Raw genomic sequence first — 24,333 nt, 5'->3', positions numbered from 1 at the left:
TTCCAGTTGTCTGGGATACAGCCGATACGGTCACGAGGCCATTCGGCGTTTCGAGTCTCTTAATTTCCGTCGTGCGGCCATATTTACACCGGAAACCTTTTCACGTATCTGAATACAAATGACAGCTCCCTCAACACGCTTTGTGTACGCGATACTGCTGCCTTGAGTATATGTGCATATCGCTAGCCCATGACTTTTGTCGCCCCAGCGCGATTCTCGAGGCGGCAAATATGGATATTGTTTATAGCGTTGACCAGAGCGGCGACAAATGGCGAACGTTCGTAACTTTAAGTTATTTGTAAAGGAAACTAGTAATTCCACTTACTTTAATCGTCAGCCATATCTCTATCGTGGACGACTCCGCAGTTGGTGTAGGCAGCCGGTAGCAATCCTTTTTTTTTCCGTAGCCAGGATGCACTCGGTATATGTCCCTCAGAAATATGGGCAGAGTCTCACACGGAACCATTTTGACAGACAATCGTAAATTGTGGAAGTGTAGATACTGGAACATATATAGTCGTTCTCAGTCTCTCGGTCGGCCCTCTCTGTTAATTGAAGAGTTCAAAGATTTCAACGACCACTCAGTATTCTGGGTGTGGACCGATGGATTGTTGGAAGACACAGATTCAATTGAATGGTTCACAAATTCGTGATCTATTACTTTCTTTTTTTCTTTTCAAAGTTTTATAAGACTTCCAGCCGTCAGTTATAACTTTGGTGCCTGGCAAAATGACGTGCTTTATAGGGCACTTAAGTTTTCTTATAAAATGGTTCAAATGGCTCTGAGCGCTATGGGACTTAACATCTGAGGTCATCAGTCCCCTAGAACACAGAACTACTTAAACCTAACTAACCTAAGGATATCACACACATCCATGCCCGAGGCAGGATTCGAACCTGCGACCGTAGCGGTCGCGCGGTTCCAAACTGAAGCGCCTACAACCGCTCGGCCACACCGGCTGGCTACGTTTTCTTACCTCTGGGGTGTACTCTAAGTATGAATCACTTCTTAGACTCCCATTCTATATCACGGAAAACCCGTACATGTTCTAACTCATTTTTTAGAAGACGCCCTATTCCGTACTTCCGAGGGGCGGTATGTGACTCATCCACTTCTACGACTTTGTTCCCGCCACTAACAGGGACTCTTTCATTCTTGACAGTAGCGTAGCTCACCTCACGACAGAAGCCGTAATAGTCGCAAACAGTTTTCACCGACACTTCAGTTTCCGACGTAGTAGATTGTAAAGTGTGTTCTTTTAGCCAGCACGAAATGGTAATCTTCTCGATGGTCAATTTGGAGCTATCAAACATTATTGTTTTCTTGGTGGAAGTACTTTTCTTGCATTTTGTGCAGTACGACTGAAAAGGGAAGACCTTATAGGTGGTTTTCTTACAGTGTTACATTCATCTCCCAATAACAGTCGACGCAATTTATCAGATCGTGGTTTGGCAACAACCCATACTCGATTTTACACGGGATCCAATGATCACAATTAAAACTTTATTCAGTGTTCCGTTGTCAACGCAGAAAAAAAATCCACATTTGCTGCTCGAGAATCGCGCGTCGTTACATATCGATCGGAGGCAGGCCGGACTTAGCGACACAACGCTTCTTGGAAATTACAAGAAAATGAGCCTGATGATGTACTGTATCACCGAAACCTGTAGCCTATAAAATAAATTGGAGATGAACTTGCATTGTTGTGAGTTACTCGTCGACGAATCATTTCAACCACGCTCCGTAGCCTCATGCTGCGCTCACCAGTGCATACCTCCAGCTCGCCCCGTGTTGCCATTAGAGCCAATATTGTACTTACGTGGTAGACAATGTGTGACGTCGAATGCCGTAAACATCATTGGCGTTTTACGACGTCGCACTCGTGGGGTTACTTGTGAGTGACGTGTCTGCCCTCTTGTTGCAGCCACACGGCGGTGCTGGTGATGGACCTGAGGCGGCCCATCGCAGACCTGCTGGTGCGCCTGCGCAGTGCGGACTGCGAGTTCCACTGCGACAGGGCCGACTCCGCGCCTTGCAACGTCACCATCCAGACCGCCACACAGCCCAGCCGGGTGGTGCGCCTCGGAAAGGTCAGTCTGGCTGGCTGCTCTGTTTTCTGCCGGGTGGTCATAATTAAAGTGCAACTACTGACGGCGTGAGCTGTAGTTACCATACGGCAGCAAACTTCGTACATACGGTAATGCATTAATGCGGAACTGATTTACACCAGAAAAAAATAGTTCCAGTTTTGGCCACCAGGTGCAAATCTCGAGCGGTGAGTCGAAGTAAGACGTGTAGAAATGTTTCGACTCGTAATGGATTAGGTTGGTTGGTTGGTTGTTTTGGGGAAGGAGACCAGACAGCGAGGTCATCGGTCTCATCGGATTAGGGAAGGACGGGGAAGGAAGTCGGCCGTGCCCTTTGAAAGGAACCATCCCGGCATTTGCCTGGAGCGATTTAGGGAAATCACGGAAAACCTAAATCAGGATGGATGGACGCGGGATTGAACCGTCGTCCTCCCGAATGCGAGTCCAGTGTCTAACCACTGCGCCACCTCGCTCGGTGCAATGGATTAGGAAAGTGACATGAGCAGAGAAGGTCAAACAAGTGAGGAAGGTATAATGTTGGAGTTATTATTAACCATCTTGCATGAAAACATTGGTTCCCACAGAGCTCAACTCTTCCAAAGTTGGATACACATGCTATGCAAGGAGGTCTAGATAACGTGCAGACGTCACAGTACACGTGACAGATACTCTGGATGTACCAAGAATAAAGGTGCTTGTGAATCCACATCACACAGTTATGTATGGCAGTGGAGTGGCTCTTCGTGCGCAACACACGGATTAACAGTACCCCGAATTCGGCAGTTCTATCTATTCACTGCACACTGTAACATAAAGTGCGCTTTGTCACTCCATAGAAAATCGCTCGGTCGCATGTCATCAACTTTCATCCATGCCAGAAAACGAAGAGCAAATTCAGGATATTGCTACATATCCTGAGATTTCAGTTCCTGCGCCATCTGGATCCTCTACGGGGACCAGTGGGAAATAAAGCGCAAAACTTTCTGTACTTTAAGCATGGTGTGGACAATTCTCGTGGCCCTCCACGAGCGCTAGCATTAGACGGAGCATGTGTTGCACGGTCAGTTATAGCAACAGCAACCTCGTCAGTAACTTCCACTGGAACAGAACGCCTTGCTCCTCCACGTGCCACACGAAGCTCACTTGCGTTTCGAATTTGATTTGGGCGTTTCCTCAGACCTCTCCATCGCCAACATTCAATGCAGTACTACAACTGCAGTCGTTCACATGCAACAGTTTCACTAGCAGCGCATAGTCTTCTGCTCGTTAGCCTTACTGTTCACTTATTTTGTGGCTTGTCAAATGACATCGTGAATGAAACTTCCTGGCAGATTAAAACTGTGTGCCCGACCGAGACTCGAACTCGGGACCTTTGCCTTTCACGGGCAAGTGCTCTACCATCTGAGCTACCGAAGCACGACTCACGCCCGGTACTCACAGCTTTACTTCTGCCAGTACCTCGTCTTCTACCTTCCAAACTTTACAGAAGGTCCCGGGCGTGAGTCGTGCTTCGGTAGCTCAGATGGTAGAGCACTTGCCCGCGAAAGGCAAAGGTCCCGAGTTCGAGTCTCGGTCGGGCACACAGTTTTAATCTGCCAGGAAGTTTCATATCAGCGCACACTCCGCTGCCGAGTGAAAATCTCATTCTGGAAACATCCCCCCGGCTGTGGCTAAGCCATGTCTCCGCAATATCCTTTCTTTCAGGAGTGCTAGTTCTGCAAGGTTCGCAGGAGAGCTTCTGTAAAGTTTGGAAGGTAGGAGACGAGGTACTGGCAGAAGTAAAGCTGTGAGTACCGGGCGTGAGTCGTGCTTCGGTAGCTCAGATTGTAGAGCACTTGCCCCCGAAAGGCAAAGGTCCCGAGTTCGAGTCTCGGTCGGGCACACAGTTTTAATCTGCCAGGAAGTTTCATATCAGCGCACACTCCGCTGCAGAGTGAAAATCTCATTCTGGAGACATCGTGAATGTCATACTGACATTCAGTACACAGCGCATGATTTGCATGGCATGGTGGCCAAATCTGGAACAAATTTTTCCAGCGTAAATCGGTTCCGCACTAACACATTAGCATATATACCAAGTTTCTGTGTCACTATAATTACAGCCATCACTGGACCTCCGTAAGCAGTTGCACTTTAATTATAACTAGCCGGTACTTGTGCTGTCTGTGGGTAGGGGAAAAGCAGCGACAGATAGCCTGTATAGACAGATGCTAACTTCCTTTTATTTTTATTTTATTTTTCTCCCCAACAGTCTTCTATCTGTTAGCTACAGTCCACCACTACTTCCTTTCATGTGTCAACCTGCGCATCATACATGAACACACAAAGTATCCTCGACTGTTTGTTGCATAGACTCCAACCTCTGTCATCCCACACAGCTCCTTCGAGTAGGGTTGGCGCAATACAATGCGGCGCTGGACCAGAAATGCATTCTCGTCGTGAGCACTGGGCGAGTCCACCGCGATGCCCCGAAGGGGCGGCCACCTGAGCTGACTGTGGCCTGCCGACTCACACACTTGCTCTCACTGCTGTCTCTTTACTACACAGCACAGCACCGCAATCGTCCACACCATACGTGCATAGACAGTTTTTCATAATTCAGCAGATATGATTAAGTGCTATGCCATTAAATTTTTCTCGGGCCGGCCGCGGTGGCCGTGCGGTTCTAGGCGCTACAGTCCAGAACCGCGGGACTGCTACGGTCACAGGTTCGAATCCTGCCTCGGGCATGGATGTGTGTGTTGTCCTTAGGTTAGTTAGGTTTAAGGAGTTCTAAGTTCTAGGGGACTAATGACCTAAGATGTTAAGTCCCATAGTGCTCAGAGCCATTAAATTTTTCTCGAAAGGCGCAGACGAGGAAGCTAAAACATTATAAACTATGCTTGAGAGACTTGGAGACACCACAAGCTACTTCAGTCTTTCAAAAAAGAAAAGGGGAGAAACTACACACAATCTGATCAGGAGTACCTGGACACCTGTTCGTAATGTGGTAATTCACCACTAGGTGTCACGTGAGGCAGACTCGCCAGTATAAAAGGATGCGGAGAGCATTCTGCTGTCAATAGAGAAGCACTAACAGTAAAATGAGTATGTCCAGAGAGCTCAATGACTTTGAACGTTGTTAGGTAACGGGTGAAATGTGGCGCCCTGAAAATATTCTAAGTTGGCGTGGCTCCACGGGCTGCTCGGCCAGCCGGGGCCCGGCGGCAAACACGTGGTGGCGAAAGTTAGCCGGACGAGAGGGGTAGCCCCAGCGCATGGTCCAGCCGCGTGGCTGGGAATTCCAGGGTGACGCTGTGTCAATGAAAGAGACTTGTATGCTGAGAGCGCCAAAGATGGAGGACTTCGTAAAACCATCGTGGCAGACATTTCACAGTTCGTATAGAAATTAATAGTTGCCAGATGAATCATGATACCTCGAACCGAGCGAGGTGGCGCAGTGGTTAGACACTGGACTCGCATTCGGGAGGACGACGGTTCAATCCCGCGTCCGGCCATTCTGATTTAGGTTTTCCGTGATTTCCCTAAATCGCTCCAGGCAAATTCCGGGATGGTTCCTTTGAAAGGGCACGGCCGACTTCCTTCCCCATCCTTCCCTAATCCGATGAGATCGATGACCTCGCTGTCTGGTCTCCTTCCCCAAAACAACCCAACCCCCCATGATACCTCAAAAAGAAACATGTACATTACTATTATTTGCACGACGATTCTGATGGTGTAAACAGATTTTCAATATCTTTATTAGTTTAAAGTTTAGTATCTGACGGTAAATTATACAAGTAACACCCAGCAACGAATTTCCAAAATCTAAACAGTTCACCCGATTTCGTCGATCTACGTGTCTATAGAAAGCTATTAGTGTAAACCTAAATTGGTATAAATTAAAGGCATGTAACATGAATAGTACATGAGTTATTGGAGATCAAAGTGGCAGATTACTGTCGATGGCGTCAGGTCTTAAGTACTCCACAGTTACACGAAAAAACGGTAGCAGCCTGCTTATAAATATATTTATTCATCTATGTCTTTGTTTATATCCGATACATACTATTCATGAAGAAATTGGTTAAATATTTATTGTGTTATAGAAAGCACAGAGACATTAAGGTACTGCCCTACCTTTTGTTCTATTCCTTTGTTATACGTTTATTTAATTTGTTTATGTATCTAATAATGTATGTTAGAGCGTTTTTATGGTCCATCCTTAGGAATATTTATATAACTTCAAGTTATTTAAAATGTAAGTCCAGTATTTAGAAAGTGTTTCATTATGTTTCTGAGTGTGCGTTGGCTAGGAGACATGGAGGGAGCGCTCTAGCCAATCCCAGCGCTCGTTAATGGTGAGACTGTATGGAAGTGGGGGAGGATGATCGTTTCGAGAGATGACAGGGCAGTTTGGAAGTGGGGGCAGTTCTGGACAGTACGGGAGAAGACACGGGACTGAGTGCTGGACGCGGACAGTACAGCGCGACGGACGAGGAGTCGGCCGAAGGACTTGGACAGTGGAGCAGTTTGCGCGTGGTCGCGGAGGACAGAAATATTTCGAAGTGCCGACCTGTGCCCTTGTGTGATTTCCGTGGCTTCTACAGTGAAGACGTAGTTTGCGTTTAGAAGTGAATACACTCCTGGAAATTGAAATAAGAACACCGTGAATTCATTGTCCCAGGAAGGGGAAACTTTATTGACACATTCCTGGGGTCAGATACATCACATGATCACACTGACAGAACCACAGGCACATAGACACAGGCAACAGAGCATGCACAATGTCGGCACTAGTACAGTGTATATCCACCTTTCGCAGCAATGCAGGCTGCTATTCTCCCATGGAGACGATCGTAGAGATGCTGGATGTAGTCCTGTGGAACGGCTTGCCATGCCATTTCCACCTGGCGCCTCAGTTGGACCAGCGTTCGTGCTGGACGTGCAGACCGCGTGAGACGACGCTTCATCCAGTCCCAAACATGCTCAATGGGGGACAGATCCGGAGATCTTGCTGGCCAGGGTAGTTGACTTACACCTTCTAGAGCACGTTGGGTGGCACGGGATACATGCGGACGTGCACTGTCCTGTTGGAACAGCAAGTTCCCTTGCCGGTCTAGGAATGGTAGAACGATGGGTTCGATGACGGTTTGGATGTACCGTGCACTATTCAGTGTCCCCTCGACGATCACCAGTGGTGTACGGCCAGTGTAGGAAATCGCTCCCCACACCATGATGCCGGGTGTTGGCCCTGTGTGCCTCGGTCGTATGCAGTCCTGATTGTGGCGCTCACCTGCACGGCGCCAAACACGCATACGACCATCATTGGCACCAAGGCAGAAGCGACTCTCATCGCTGAAGACGACACGTCTCCATTCGTCCCTCCATTCACGCCTGTCGCGACACCACTGGAGGTGGGCTGCACGATGTTGGGGCGTGAGCGGAAGACGGCCTAACGGTGTGCGGGACCGTAGCCCAGCTTCATGGAGACGGTTGCGAATGGTCCTCGCCGATACCCCAGGAGCAACAGTGTCCCTAATTTGCTGGGAAGTGGCGGTGCGGTCCCCTACGGCACTGCGTAGGATCCTACGGTCTTGGCGTGCATCCGTGCGTCGCTGCGGTCCGGTCCCAGGTCGACGGGCATTTGCACCTTCCGCCGACCACTGGCGACAACATCGATGTACTGTGGAGACCTCACGCCCCACGTGTTGAGCAATTCGGCGGTACGTCCACCCGGCCTCCCGCATGCCCACTATACGCCCTCGCTCAAAGTCCGTCAACTGCACATACGGTTCACGTCCACGCTGTCGCGGCATGCTACCAGTGTTAAAGACTGCGATGGAGCTCCGTATGCCACGGCAAACTGGCTGACACTGACGGCGGCGGTGCACAAATGCTGTGCAGCTAGCGCCATTCGACGGCCAACACCGCGGTTCGTGCTGTGTCCGCTGTGCCGTGCGTGTGACCATTGCTTGTACAGCCCCCTCGCAGTGTCCGGAGCAAGTATGGTGGGTCTGACACACCGGTGTCAATGTGTTCTTTTTTCCATTTCCAGGAGTGTATTTCGCGACCTATGTTGTGGTTCATAACTAATTACGTGCAGCAGGAATCTATTGTTTCGCTGTTATTCAGCTTATATTTTATTTAATTGCTGGACCATCGACACCAATAAGTGTTTTGCAGAAATATACCGCATTCTCAAAAGTACTTCTACTGTCGTACTCATCATTTAAAGTCGTTAAGATAGCAGCTGCAGATTTTATTTAACTACAATCTTTCACGTGTAAATTTATATGTTACTTTCATAATTCGCAATTGCCGAGTGATAGAAACCTTCGACCATTCGATTCATGTGTGTACTCTTATCGTATACTGTCGACTCAGCAGTATTTGGCCTGTAATGCGGCAACTACGTATCCCAGCCCGTAGACAACGAAACCAGCCAAAACTTTTAATATTTCAGCACTGAGTCTGTGGGCGCATAGTTATCACAAAGCCCGCAACGTGGCCGTGCGGTTCTAGGCGCTTCAGTCTGGAACCGGCGTGACCGCTACTGTCGCAGGTTCGAATCCTGCCTCGGGCATGGATGTGTGTGATGTCCTTAGGTTAGTTAGTTTTAAGTAGTTCTAAGTTCTAGGGGACTGATGAACACAGATGTTAAGTCCCATAGTGCTCAGAGCCATTTGAACCCGCAACGTGACCAATGCTGGATGCCGCCTGAATAACAAATCCACATGGGACAGTTGGAGAAATCTAAAGCTGCCCAAGTTGACTGTTTGTGACGTGAATGTGAAGTTCAAACGTGAAGGAGCAACCACAGGTAAACCAAGACCAGGCGGATCTCATGAACTAGAGGACAGGGACAGCAGACCGTTGCGCAGAGTGGTTGCAAAAATTTACATGAAATCAGCGGAGCGAATCACTCATTTGCTACTAACAGTCCAGCTAGCACTGTGACTGCATGCAGGCTGTTAAAAAGAACGGAGTACAGAGGTCGACCTGCTCCTTATAAGCCACACACTTTTGCAGCCAATGGTAAGCGACGCTTCATGAGGTGTAAAGAGCGACATCGTTGGACAATGGATGACTGGAAACGAGTGATGGGGATGATGAATTACGCTGCACCCTGCAGCAATCCGATGAAAGTGATTTGGTTTGGAACTGTGGAGAACCTTAGCTGCCATCGTATGTAGTGCCAGCAGTGAAGTACAGAGAAGGGTGTTACGGACTGCGGGTGTTTTTCGTGGTTAGGTTGAGATCCACTTCCTGTGCTTGTGTAGATGCCAAATTCAGAAGGATATGAGCACATTTTACAGTATTGTTCACAGCATACAGCAGACGAACAGTTTGGAGACGATGACGGATTGCATCAGCTAGTACACCCTGTCATAAAGACAACAACATTCCTGAAATGGAGTGCTTGCTCACACCAACGACTTGAACGCAATGGAGCACTTCTTGGATGAATTAGAACGCCGGTTACGATTCAGACCCAAGCCTCCAATGTCACACCTTCTCAGGTTTAGGTTCTTGAGAAAGAAGACGCTCAGATTCCTCCATAGACATTCATACACTTAATGGAGAGTGTCCACAGAAGAACTGAAATCGTCATAAAGGCGAACGGTCGACACACCCAGTGAATGTTCAGTATTAGATGTCCAGATATATCTGCTCAGGTAGTGTGGCTACAAGTTCTTCGCAGGTTTTAACTGCTTGAGAAAAACGCTTAAAAATTAGAAGAAAATTTTGCGTTTGTGTGATTTTTCCGAACACGTTATCAGGAGACTGACACGTACAAGCTGTTTCAAAAAGAATGTACGTATTACAAAGTACACTGAAGCGCCAAAAACACTGGTATAGGCACTTGTATTCAAACACAGAGATATGTACACAGGCAGATTACGGCGCCGCGGTCAATGCCTATATAAGACAACAAGTGTCAGGCGCAGTTGTTACATCGGTTGCTGCTGTTAAAATGGCAGGTTATCAAGATTTGAGTGAGTCTGAACGTGGTGCTATAGTCGGCGCACGAGCGACGGAACACAGCATCTACGAGGTAGCGATGAAGTGGGGATATTCCAGTAAGACCATTTCAAGAGTGTACCGTGAATATCAGGAATCTGGTAAAACATCAACTCTCCGACATCGCTGCGGCCGGAAAAAGATGCTGCAAAAACGGGACCAACGACGACTGAAGAGAATCGTTGAACGTGGCAGAAGTGTAACGCTTCCGCAAATAGGTGCAGATTTCAATGCTGGGCCATCAACAAGTGTAAGAGTGCGAACCATTCAACAAAACATTATCGATATGGGCTTTCGGAGCCTAGGTCCACTCGCTTGCCCTTGATGACTGCACGACATAAAGCTTTACACGTCGACTGGCCCCGTTAACACTGACATTGGACTGTTGATGACTGGAAACATGCTGCCTGGTCGGACGAGTCTCGTTTCAAATTGTATCGAGCAGATGGACGTGTATGGGTATGGAGACAACCTCATGAATACATGGATCTTGCATGTCATCAGGGGACTGTTCGACCTGGTACAGTCTCCGTAATGGTGTGGGGCTTGTGCAGTTGGAGTGATATGGGACCCCTGATACGTCTAGATACGACTGTGACAGGTGACACGTATCCGTTCACGGCCATTGTGCATTCCGACGGACTTGGACAATTCCAGCAGTGCAATGTGACACCACACACGTCCAAAATTGCTACAGACTGGCTGCAGGAACACTATTCTGAGTTTAAACACTCTCGCTTGCCATCAAACTCCCCGGGCATTAACATTATTGAGCATATTTGGGATGCCTTGCAACGTGCTGTTCAGAACAGATATCCACATCCTCGTGCTCTTACGGATTTGTGGACAGCACTGCAGCAATCATGGTATCGATTCCCTCTGGCACTACTTCAGATATCGAGTCCATGCCACGTCGTGTTGCGGCACTCCTGCGTGCTTGCGGGGGCTTTACACGATATTAGGCAGGTGTACTAGTTTCTTCGGGTCTTCAGTGTATCATGTCGTCAAAACTATCGATCGCCGCGCCACGGCTTGTTTACTGGAGCAACGAGTACATTGTCTAATATATATTCATTGCGGCTCCATGTCGGTTGTCTTCTGTTTGCTTCGTTACCGTCACATGTTGCAAAATGGCAGCTCCGGAACAGAAATTATTTTGCGTTGTCGAGTATGCTAAGTGTAATACTGTGACTCCAGTGCAAAAGACGTTTCAGGTCGAGGTACCAAACTGATCCTCCGAATGGATGGAACATTCTCAGATGATGTAGACAGTCTGTAGACGCATTACATGTATGTAAAGGAAAGAGCCCTGGCCGCCCCCATGTTTCCGAAGAAAATATCGTACGAATTCGAACTGTTTTCTAACGTAGTCCTTCAAAATCAACTCGTCGTGCCAGTCCGCAGTTACAACAGTTTGGCGTGTTTTGTGACGTCGGTTGGTTAGGAAGCCGTACGAGTTACAGTGTTACAGGCTCTGCGTCGTGACGACGAACGCAAACTTGTGGCATTTTCTGGCGAGCTTCAGAACGCTATTAACAATAATGACACTTTCGCACAGCGTGTCATGTTTCGGTATGAAACGACTTTCGACCTTAGTAGGAAACTAAACAAACACACTGCTCGAATTTGAGGCCTACATTGATCATGTACGTGATTCAACTACACTCCTGGAAATGGAAAAAAGAACACATTGACACCGGTGTGTCAGACCCACCATACTTGCTCCGGACACTGCGAGAGGGCTGTACAAGCAATGATCACACGCACGGCACAGCGGACACACCAGGAACCGCGGTGTTGGCCGTCGAATGGCGCTAGCTGCGCAGCATTTGTGCACCGCCGCCGTCAGTGTCAGCCAGTTTGCCGTGGCATACGGAGCTCCATCGCAGTCTTTAACACTGGTAGCATGCCGCGACAGCGTGGACGTGAACCGTATGTGCAGTTGACGGACTTTGAGCGAGGGCGTATAGTGGGCATGCGGGAGGCCGGGTGGACGTACCGCCGAATTGCTCAACACGTGGGGCGTGAGGTCTCCACAGTACATCGATGTTGTCGCCAGTGGTCGGCGGAAGGTGCACGTGCCCGTCGACCTGGGACCGGACCGCAGCGACGCACGGATGCACGCCAAGACCGTAGGATCCTACGCAGTGCCGTAGGGGACCGCACCGCCACTTCCCAGCAAATTAGGGACACTGTTGCTCCTGGGGTATCGGCGAGGACCATTCGCAACCGTCTCCATGAAGCTGGGCTACGGTCCCGCACACCGTTAGGCCGTCTTCCGCTCACGCCCCAACATCGTGCAGCCCGCCTCCAGTGGTGTCGCGACAGGCGTGAATGGAGGGACGAATGGAGACGTGTCGTCTTCAGCGATGAGAGTCGCTTCTGCCTTGGTGCCAATGATGGTCGTATGCGTGTTTGGCGCCGTGCAGGTGAGCGCCACAATCAGGACTGCATACGACCGAGGCACACAGGGCCAACACCCAGCATCATGGTGTGGGGAGCGATCTCCTACACTGGCCGTACACCACTGGTGATCGTCGAGGGGACACTGAATAGTACACGGTACATCCAAACCGTCATCGAACCCATCGTTCTACCATTCCTAGACCGGCAAGGGAACTTGCTGTTCCAACAGGACAATGCACGTCCGCATGTATCCCGTGCCACCCAACGTGGCAACTAAGTGTAAGTCAACTACCCTGGCCAGCAAGATCTCCGGATCTGTCCCCCATTGAGCATGTTTGGGACTGGATGAAGCGTCGTCTCACGCGGTCTGCACGTCCAGCACGAACGCTGGTCCAACTGAGGCGCCAGGTGGAAATGGCATGGCAAGCCGTGCCACAGGACTACATCCAGCATCTCTACGATCGTCTCCATGGGAGAATAGCAGCCTGCATTGCTGCGAAAGGTGGATATACACTGTACTAGTGCCGACATTGTGCATGCTCTGTTGCCTGTGTCTATGTGCCTGTGGTTCTGTCAGTGTGATCATGTGATGTATCTGACCCCAGGAATGTGTCAATAAAGTTTCCCCTTCCTGTGACAATGAATTCACGGTGTTCTTATTTCAATTTCCAGGAGTGTATATACGAGGGTTGAAACTTAAATAGTGGCAATTATTTATTTACAACCGATACAAAAGAGTTACATGTTTGCACCTGTTACTGTCCTTCAAAGTAGTCACCAGCGTTGTGTAGAACCCGTTGCCAGCGGTGTGGAAGGCGTAGTATACCGTTAGCAGAGCCTGTTCTGTTGATGGTGCGAATGGAGCGGTCTACTGGCGGTCGAATCTCTGGAACAGTTCAGAAGCAAATGCCACGAAGTGGTTCCTTCATCTTCGGAATCAAATCAAAGTCACAAGGACTTAAGTCCGGGGAGTATGGTGGATGGTGCAGTACCTCCCAGTCCCATCGACCGAGCAGCCACAGCTTGCGCTGTATGCGCCCGTGCATTGTCGTACTAAATGATGGGTGGGTTGCGCAGAAAGTGTCGCAGCTTCTTTCGCAAAGCTGGTCGCAGGTGAAGCTCCAAACACGAACAGTAATACTGTGCATTGATGGTCTGCTGTAGAGGAACGTAGTGCGTTAGGATAAGAGTCGTACGCGAGAATCACCATAACTTTAGACCGCTCTATCCGCACCATCAACAGAACAGGCTCTGCTAACGGTATACTACGCCTTCCACATCGCTGGCAACGGGTTCTACACAACGCTGGTGACTACTTTGAAGGACAGTAACAGGTGCAGACACGTAACTCTGTTGTAGCGGTTGTGAATAAAAATAGTTGCCACTATTTAAGTTCCAACCCTCGTATTTTGTGCGATATCCCATTCATCTGCATGTCAGTGAGTTCTGCGAAACTGCACCGATACTGCTCCACCGTATTGCACTGTGCGTCTCTCAATAACGCTGGAGAATGATTCATAGCACGTTTTGTCATGTGACAATGTAAATACGATACAACAGAGCTACCTTATGGACAAGTAAAGTAAACGAAACTAGCATCCTGACTTCCTAGTAAACTGGATCGTCCTCCTTGTTTGCCTGTAGGAAATAAAGAATGTACATGTAAATAAACGGCGCAGTACATGTAAACTTGTACGCATGTTAGTTGTAAATAAGCTGGAAAACAGTAATTCTAGACAAAGTGGTAGACAAGTTTACTTCCATAACTTCTTGAAGTGGCTTCAAAAAATGGTTCAAATGGCTCTGAGCACTATGGGACTTAACATCTATGGTCATCAGTCCCCTAGAACTTAGAACTACTTAAACCTAACTAACCTAAGGAAATCACACAACACCCAGTCATCACGAGGCAGAGAAAATCCCTGACCCCGCCGGGAATCGAACCCGGGAACCCGGGGAGGTGGCTTCTTCGAACCCAGGTCCCTTACCTCAAATTGCTCAGTGGAGCATTCTCTATGCCTTGTTACATATTTGCACGTTCTTACGGAAACACTCTGTATTACGCATTTGGCGACTGCAGCGAGGGGGTGGCCTGTCTTGTTGGAACAAGATGATGTTCTCTCACAGCCTCAGAGACAACCAGTTTTGTAACACAGCAAGATACTACCAAGAGGTAACCGTGTGTACATCAAAGAAGAATGGGACGTAAACAGATGAATGGGATATCGCACAATATACAGTGCAAATGGTAGGTTCATTGTGTCAAAGATGGTATTTTCAGTTAACTGTAACTAATGTAAATAAAAAAGTACCCAGCAATGTGATTTTATTCCTATTATCTCCTTAGGCTGGTTTTTCCGACACCAGGTTCCCTACCTCAAATTGTTCGGTGGAGCATCCTCTATCTTGTTAAATTTATGCACGCTTTACAGAAACATTCTGTGAGTACAACTCTATCGAGCTGTCGGATTGGTCCCCAGACAGCACTTAGCACTTCTCAGTTGGCCTCCACAGTCACCAGAGTTCCAGAGTTGATGACCTATGACTTCTTCCTGTAGGGTTTCATTAAGGACAACGTCTATGCACTATAATACCACATAACATAGAAGAGTTGAAGAACCGGATCCGTACTGCCTTAAGATCATGCTTGCCTGAGTTCGAGAAGAATTCGAGTATCGATGTGATATTGCTCCTGCACACTGGTGGACGACATATCGAGCAGAGTAATCTAAACTTGAGAGATTCCTATATACGAGGTGCGGCTATAAAAAAACCGGACTGATGCTGGAAAAAATATTTATTTACAATTATTTACAATTTCATGTTATCTCCTTCAATGTACTCTCCTCCTCGGTCTATACACCGCTCCATACGAATTTTCCACTGTTCATAGCAATGCTGCAGATCATTTTCGGTAAGTCCATACATTACTTCCGTCGCTTTTTCTTTTACTGCTTCAACAGTCTCAAATCTAGTTCCTTTCAAAGCTGACTTGACTTTAGGGAAAAGAAAAAAGTCACAGGGGGCCAAATCAGGTGAGTAGGGTGGTTGATCTAAGATGGGAATGTTGTGTTTTGCCAAAAACGTCTTCACTGACAACGCACTGTGAACTGGGACATTGTCTTGGTGAAGGATCCATGACTTTTTTCTCCACAAATCGTTCCGTTTTCTCCGTACTCGCTCACGTAGGGTAGCCAGGACGCTAATGTAGTAATGCTGATTCACTGTTTGTCCCTCTGGTACCCAATGAATGTGCACAATCCCTTTGATGTCAAAAAAAAAACAATCATCATTGCCTTGAATTTCGATTTTGACATTCGTGCTTTTTTTTGTCGTGGAGAACCAGGAGTTTTCCAATGCATCGATTGGCGTTTAGTTTCGGGATCGTAAGTAAAAAACCACGATTCATCGCAAGTAATAACATTTTGTAAGAAGGTGGGATCACTTTCAATGTTTTCCAGGATGTCAGAACAAATCATTCTTCGGCGTTCCTTCTGTTCAATTGTGAGACACTTTGGAACCATTTTTGAACACACTTTGTTCATGTTGAAACTTTCATGAAGAATCTGCCTAACACTCTCCTTGTCAACTCCTGTTAACTCAGACACTGCTCTGATTGTTAAACGGCGATCTTGCCGAACAAGTTTACCGATTTTTTCAATGTTTGCATAAGTTTTTGCTGAGAATGGTCTGCCAGTGCGAGTGTCATCACTGGTGTCTTCGCGGCCATCTTTAAATCGTTTAAACCACTCAAACACTTGTGTTCGCGATAAACAATCATCGCCGTACACTTGTAACATTACAAACGTTTCACTTGCAGATTTTCCTAGTTTGAAACAAAATTTGATGTTAACACGCTGTTCTTTCTGTACACTCAACATTTTCCGACGCACAGACAAAACGTCAACTACTTAAAACAGACGCCACGGGCAGACTGAGTGCAGGAGGCAGATGAAACTCGAGCAGTAGGCGGAGCGAGAGTCACGTGACAGGCCACGCGACTTTCAGCCTTATTGCATTCGTTTTATTGTTTCACCAGTACTAGTCCGGTTTTTTTCTAGCCACACCTCGTATGTGTCCCGAGTTTCATAGTTGTGTGTCTTACAGTTCAATAAAACATGTGTTTTTAAAATACGTGTATTCTTTTTGAAACACCCTGTAACTTCCACGAGTCACATGTTTTTTGTTTTACATTTTCAGTATCGCAGCAAGCGATGTGGCCCCCTACGTTAATTTTTTTTACATCTCTGAAGTGAGAAACTGTTGAACATTAACGCCTATGTTTGTTGAATTAGTTCAAAAATGGTTCAAATGGCTCTAAGCTCTATGGAACTTAACATCTGAGGTCATCAGTCCCCTAGACTTAGAACTACTTAAACCTAACTAACCTAAGGACATCACACACATCCATGCCCGAGGCAGGATTCGAACCTGCGTCCGTAGCATCAACGCGGTTCCGGACTGAAGCCCCTAGAACCGCTCGGCCACAGCGGCCGGCGTTCAATTAGTGGTCATACTGACATAACCTGTTAACACGATCGTTTGCAGACCTGCTTGTTGTAACTTAAATGTTATGCGACATACACATTTCTGGACAGGCTTCAGCTGTCGAAGTGCCCCTCCCCTTACACCATGGTGGTCTTTCAGACTGGAATCTCCACCAGTAGCGTCGTCCGCTGACCCCTCTCCTGCCCTGCCCCGCCATCTGCGCCGACACAGGCCAAGTTACTCTGGGGACACAGTTCTCAGACTCTTAACCCATGCACTATCGTACGAGTACTGTCTCTTCGTCTTGTCAGTGTTTCTCACATATTCCTTTTCTCGCAGGTTCTGCTGAGAAGCTCCTTATTTCTTATCCGTCCATCTTTGTTTCAACATCCCTCTGTCTCTCGGTAAAAACCTCCTGATTTTCTCATTGCATTCGCTTCATGAGACGAATGTGCGAGGTGGTAACACGTTTGCACACAACACGTAGAAGGAACGGTATAGAGCTTACCCCTCAGCTCCACGTCGTCAGAGTATCACTTACCTGTACCGTGTTCTGCCGAATCTCCCCGAGTTCGATATACAGCATCTCAATCCACATGATTTCCGCGAGTAGGAGATGTTCCCCGCGAACTCACAGACTCCTGCTTATTGCCTGGAAAGCCATCACGTTCCGAGAGCACTGTTCCATTAGTTAGAAGACAATCTAGTTCTCAGCTGGCCGCGGTGGTCTCGCGGTTCTAGGCGCGCAGTCCGGAACCGTGCGACTGCTACGGTCGCAGGTTCGAATCCTGCCTCGGGCATGGATGTGTGTGATGTCCTTAGGTTAGTTAGGTTTAAGTAGTTCTAAGTTCTAGGGGACTTATGACCACAGCAGTTGAGTCCCATAGTGCTCAGAGCCATTTGAACCATTTTTTAATCTAGTTCTCCACCCATCACTGACAATGAGAAAGAAAAACACACTGATGAACAGAAGGAAATTCACAACCATGCAGAGGATACACGGACTGCACAAAGAAATTCAGATGCATAACACCTATAATTCATCAGTATCGAGTGACAGTTTATAAATAATATCACCCTGTACATTTCCTGATCTTTAACTTATCACTATGGTTACTACATTATTCATACGACAATGTAATGGTGTCATAGACTTCGCTCACAGCACACACCCCTTTCTCTCTCTCTCTCTCTCTCTCTCTCTCTCTCTCTCTCTCTCTGTCGCTCCTCGTTATTTTTATAACATCCAACAGAGTAAAACTACAAACTATAAAATCACATGGTAGAGCGCTCGATAAGATATTACCACTCTTCTGATAAACCGAAAACAAACACCGTCTGCGTGTTGACAACGAAAATATTAAATATACATGTATTGGTCCGCTGGGGCAGGTGGCCAGTGATTGAAGACGCTTGCATAGACCTGTGTAAAGTTTTGTCATATGTAGTATAGGAGGACCATGTCCCACAGACTATCAGTCACAAGAGATGGCTCCTGTATTGTTCTTTCATAAGCAATTTGATACTTTGTTTTTCTAAACAATAAATGACTACAGCTTTGTACACTGCCATACTTTTTTCCCACCACGACTTTTATATCTGTGTCAAGTGTTAAACTGGCATTAACAAGTTTCGATCCGTCAGCTCTCACAGAAAGCTGGACCTTGCATGAAGTTAAGCTGACCCACAACACACAGGACGGTTGAAATAAAAGACGAAGGTGGTGTTTCTCGCTGACAAAAATGTGTAAGACATCGCATCGTATGGAAACTGGCAGAATTTGTAGCATTGTGGAGACTCTCCAAACAGCTCTCCAAAGGTGATGACATCCACATTTAAACTCATGTTCTACAGTGACAGGGTAGCCGGTGTCTCATCACAGTTTCAGTGCCCTAGGTGGTGGTCTTCATGACCATCAAATCTTTGTACATTGCGTCTTTCATTTTTATGTCTTATAGTGCATAACCGCAAATGGAACAAGGGACTATTCTGCAGGACTTTATCGCATAGAGCATGGACAGCATGTGCCAATCACACCGGTGGAGAAATGGAATGATTTTCATACACCCAGGTCTTCCCCTCATCCCTTCACATTTTTAATCGTATTTTCATCAGTTTTAAGTGTTTTCCATCAATTTTCGTAATTTAATCAGGTTTTCCATAATTTCAACGCATTTTACTCAATTACTCGAGGTTCAAGCCAGCACTCTCGACGAGTTGTCAGGTCAACAAAATGTCTCGTCATGTCGATCTCGTGATGCTGTCGGCCAGTGACACTGCGACACAGTTCTCAATTTCTGTATCATTGCTGAACCACTCCTTCCATTGCTTTATGAGTATTATATACATGTGGACATATTGTGGACCCTGTTACATTGCCTACATCACTGTTTCTTAGTGTAGGAAATAGCTGTCAGAAGAGAGGATATGCAAAAACTGTATAAAATCGGTAAGATTTTATTACGATTTGCCATCTCCCCTTATGTGGATGCGAGTTACAAAGTATTCTCGAATTTGTAGATTAAAGTCGGAGTTCAAAGATATTTCAAAACCTGCACCTCCTTTCAAACTTTCAGCTAAGGACCATGAACAAAATTGTGCATGGCCTCTCTCTATGCATCTCATAATTCTTGCTCTATCTTTAACCAACCTTCCCTGCAACATTGTGTCGGATTTAATTTGGAACTGACCAGAAGCACCCGCTACATTCAACAGCTCGTGAAAGAACAGAAAGAACTGAGTTCCACGTAATCAATACACGATGACATTTTGCTTTCGCAAAGAGTATACCACGTGTTCCAAATTTGTACTGTCTGATGCTAGAGATATAGATTGGTATTCTCATTCCAATACTGTAACTTATATTCTGTGAAGACTGTTCCATACTGGTCTTATGCACGTCACCCGTCCAGTTACACGTAGTCTCTCTAGATGCTTGTATGCCGAGGAGTCTAGCACTCCTTATTGGTGTACAGTAGATATAAACCTAATACATTTGAGAGTACTGAAGCGATAAAACAGATGATTAAGACGAAGAAGAAATGTGCGGTTTATGCGTGCTGGAACTCCAGACGGAAGGAGTTTGAGACATTTTACGTAAATCACTTCAGCTATCAATTCTGTAGAATTGCTGTAGTGTTTTTATTCCATACTAGGAAGGAGCTGGGAAAAGAGAAATGATCGTGGAACATAAACACACACTCCTGAAGCTACACGGTTCTGCAATGAAACATGCTATAAGTTAAAGCAGTGTGGTTTCCGATATATTAGCCACTTGAAATTAAATGTTGTTAATACTCCAATGCAGGAAATATATTTCCAACACCTAACGTACATTAACTCTGCAAGTTTTCTATGCCACTCACTATGGCGGAAAACTTCAAGATGATAAAACTAGTACCTTCTACACCAAAGGAAAAAAACATAGATTCTCTGTGATACATGGCGGTATATAGGTTTCTGGTGGTGTGTAGAACTCACTTTTCACATTCGATTATGGTTCGGAAATTTTGCTGTGCTGGCATCAGTGATATAAAATATTTGTCAGCAATGGAAAATGCCTGAAACTGCGATATCTTGTGAGGGAATAGACAAATGCATAGCAGCAATGTCTGACATGCGAAATTACACGCCATACTGCACTAACCCCGTGAACAGAACACAGTCGCCTCCACACACAAACATCTGTCAAACAAATGTATACACTGGGATTTGCAGTACCTCACAAATCCCTGTCACTAACCTAGAATCATGGCAGTTATGAAGCTGAAGACTCGGTTTATTTCCGAGATGTTGCCGGGAATGGAGTACTTTACATACGTCTTCGCTCGTCTAGAGTAGGGTGCCAAAACAGGTTTTTACCACGGTTTGGCGGGCAAGATTCATCGTCCTCTGCTGACTGTGTTATGCAGAAGTTTGCTGTTAACGATCGCAGGTAGATAGCGCTCCAAGGCACACAAAGAACATGCAATTGTACATGAGTCGAATGCAGGTTATACAAAATAACTGATACACCCTGAGAGAACAATGGAAAAAAATTGTTAATTGCGTGATAAATGACCTGCCGTAACACCTCCGTCTGTCTAGAACGCGTTATCAGTCTACCATTAAATCATACCTCGTTATAACCCCTCTCAGTCGATTACTCCATGTACCCTCTATCATCTTTAACCCAGATCCATGTCACTTTAGAGGCAGAAGGTTCTCTTTTCCAGGAAAGCATCAAAGACAGCAGTCGTATGTATCCCTATTACCTCAACAGACTACAGTAGAATGTCGTTAAAAAACATGCAGAAACTGGTCTGTAAGGTATTTGTTAGCTGAGACCGCAGGGTTGTGATTGGTAGAGAGAACAGAGAAGCACATTGTAATTACTGTTTGTTAGAGTTTAAAACACGTAAACAGTCTTGCACAGGATCAAACACACGATCCATTCTGTACTTGTATATTGCAGTTCCCTACCTGGTAATATAACGCTCTTTAGCTAAGGACACTTTATAAAAATCTATAAGGTGACTGATAATAACTTTGGAGTCAGACCTGGCCTTGTGATCCGACATACATAGATTTATTACTCTATATTTAGTTGTCATCCATGTTAAACAATCTATTCCAGCCGTCTTATCGCTGTCGACGATAAGTGACTGTTTTCTGGTTCCTGGTGCTTCCACGTCAACTTTTCTCGTATTCCTCTCGCTGTCACATTCTTGTTCCATACCTGCAGCAAGCAGACATGAAAGTACTGCCTCAACTTCCCCGCATTTTGGCGTATTTTCTCTCAATTTATATGTATTTTCCATGAATTTTCGTAATTTTACCGATTTTATGTCACTTCTGCTTCCTCTACTTTTGATATCGAAATTGTGTCAGCTCTCCCTTTGTCTCCAGCATTAACCAGTAGGAACACAGTATTGTGAGGGGAGATGAAAACTTCTGTCCGCGTATTTGGAGACGTTGTTTTACACACAGGCAAACAGGAAGTAGCCACTTGAGAGAGAGACGGCAACAGGAAGCGAGTCTGGAATTTCCCAATCAACAGAATGCCGCCATTTGATGCTTTGTTCGGGGTCACGAGATCAAAGGAGGCTGACATACGGTTCATGGTCAGTGGTATTTAATATTGCTATCTGTAATTAGGACAGTGTGTGGTTTGTGAGCTCCGTGGCGGCGCCCGGACGACAGATATACCCGTGGAGACCCCAAACGGTGCTCCTATACTGCACTTCGTTCCATTCCTCAGTGCTTACAATTATTACGTCAAGGGAAGCGGGGTGGGGGTGCTGATATGAGCTCTACGCAAGTGTGGGAGGCCTGTCTCCCACAAACTGATTAAACAAACAATATGTGTCAATATACACTCCTGGAAATTGAAATAAGAACACCGTGAATTCATTGTCCCAGGAAGGGGAAACTTTATTGACACATTCCTGGGGTCAGATACATCACATGATCACACCGACAGAACCACAGGCACATAGACACAGGCAACAGAGCATGCACAATGTCGGCACTAGTACAGTGTATATCCACCTTCCGCAGCAATGCAGGCTGCTATTCTCCCACGGAGACGATCGTAGAGATGCTGGATGTAGTCCTGTGGAACGGCTTGCCATGCCATTTCCACCTGGTGCCTCAGTTGGACCAGCGTTCGTGCTGGACGTGCAGACCGCGTGAGACGACGCTTCATCCAGTCCCAAACATGCTCAATGGGGGACAGATCCGGAGATCTTGCTGGCCAGGGTAGTTGACTTACACCTTCTAGAGCACGTTGGGTGGCACGGGATACATGCGGACGTGCATTGTCCTGTTGGAACAGCAAGTTCCCTTGCCGGTCTAGGAATGGTAGAACGATGGGTTCGATGACAGTTTGGATGTACCGTGCACTATTCAGTGTCCCCTCGACGATCACCAGTGGTGTACGGCCAGTGTAGGAGATCGCTCCCCACACCATGATGCCGGGTGTTGGCCCTGTGTGCCTCGGTCGTATGCAGTCCTGATTGTGGCGCTCACCTGCACGGCGCCAAACACGCATACGACCATCATTGGCACCAAGGCAGAAGCGACTCTCATCGCTGAAGACGACACGTCTCCATTCGTCCCCCCATTCACGTCTCTCGCGACACCACTGGAGGCGGGCTGCACGATGTTGGGGCGTGAGCGGAAGACGGCCTAACGGTGTGCGGGACCGTAGCCCAGCTTCATGGAGACGGTTGCGAATGGTCCTCGCCGATACCCCAGGAGCAACAGTGTTCCTAATTTGCTGGGAAGTGGCGGTGCGGTCCCCTACGGCACTGCGTAGGATCCTACGGTCTTGGCGTGCATCCGTGCGTCGCTGCGGTCCGGTCCCAGGTCGACGGGCACGTGCACCTTCCGCCGACCACTGGCGACAACATCGATGTACTGTGGAGACCTCACGCCCCACGTGTTGAGCAATTCGGCGGTACGTCCACCCGGCCTCCCGCATGCCCACTATACGCCCTCGCTCAAAGTCCGTCAACTGCACATACGGTTCACGTCCACGCTGTCGCGGCATGCTACCAGTGTTAAAGACTGCGATGGAGCTCCGTATGCCACGGCAAACTGGCTGACACTGGCGGCGGCGGTGCACAAATGCTGCGCAGCTAGCGCCATTCGACGGTCAACACCGCGGTTCCTGGTGTGTCCGCTGTGCCGTGCGTGTGATCATTGCTTGTACAGCCCTCTCGCAGTGTCCGGAGCAAGTATGGTGGGTCTGACACACCGGTGTCAATGTGTTCTTTTTTCCATTTCCAGGAGTGTATTATGGACCCTGATCTGAATTTTGTGCCATGACATGCTCCACTTCCATCACAGCCTGAGTCTTTTTCCTACCAATTTTTTTTTCTGGGAGGTGTTCTGGAGGAGGGGGAGAGGGTTGCATGGTTGTGGCACTGTGCACTAGCTCAGTTGATCCCTGCATATCAAGATGAGGGCACACACTAAAATCTTCCAACAAGACAACACCTCCAGTCTGCAGCAGTTTAAGTACGTAATTAGGACATGTAGCTGCTGGACAAAATAGTAGTTACCTCTTCCAGTCCAACAGTTCAGCACTGTCAGAGTGTTTCCCAATTTAATTACTTCTTTTCTATGTATTTTTACAAGACCTACATCTTCCAAAACAGCAGACTATGGTCAGTTTTTTGTGCCAAATGAAAGAGAGATCCAACCCCTGCAAATTGATTCTCATAAATAATGAATATATTCTCTGCTATGTAATTGACACTGACTTCAATTTCCCATTTGATGCTTCCTCTCCGTCACTGATTGAGTCTTTTTCCTGCTAATTTCAAGATGAGGGGGTGCGGGAGGGGAGGGCTGGATTATCGC

At 47.1% G+C, this 24,333-nt stretch overlaps 1 protein-coding gene across 1 annotated transcript in view; it reads left to right on the top strand.

The window, feature by feature from the left end:
• LOC126195350 (uncharacterized) overlaps positions 1-24,333 on the top strand; it is a 633,865-nt gene that overhangs the window by 303,397 nt on the left and 306,135 nt on the right. Inside the window, exon 4 of the mRNA XM_049933928.1 lies at positions 1,926-2,091. Within this exon, the coding sequence (XP_049789885.1) occupies positions 1,926-2,091 (166 nt within the window). The remainder of the gene's footprint in view (positions 1-1,925; positions 2,092-24,333) is intronic.

Source organism: Schistocerca nitens, chromosome 7 (genome assembly GCF_023898315.1).
Source record: "Schistocerca nitens isolate TAMUIC-IGC-003100 chromosome 7, iqSchNite1.1, whole genome shotgun sequence".
Classification (NCBI taxonomy): Eukaryota; Metazoa; Arthropoda; class Insecta; order Orthoptera; family Acrididae; genus Schistocerca; species Schistocerca nitens.
This window is presented reverse-complemented; position numbering and strand designations above follow the sequence as displayed.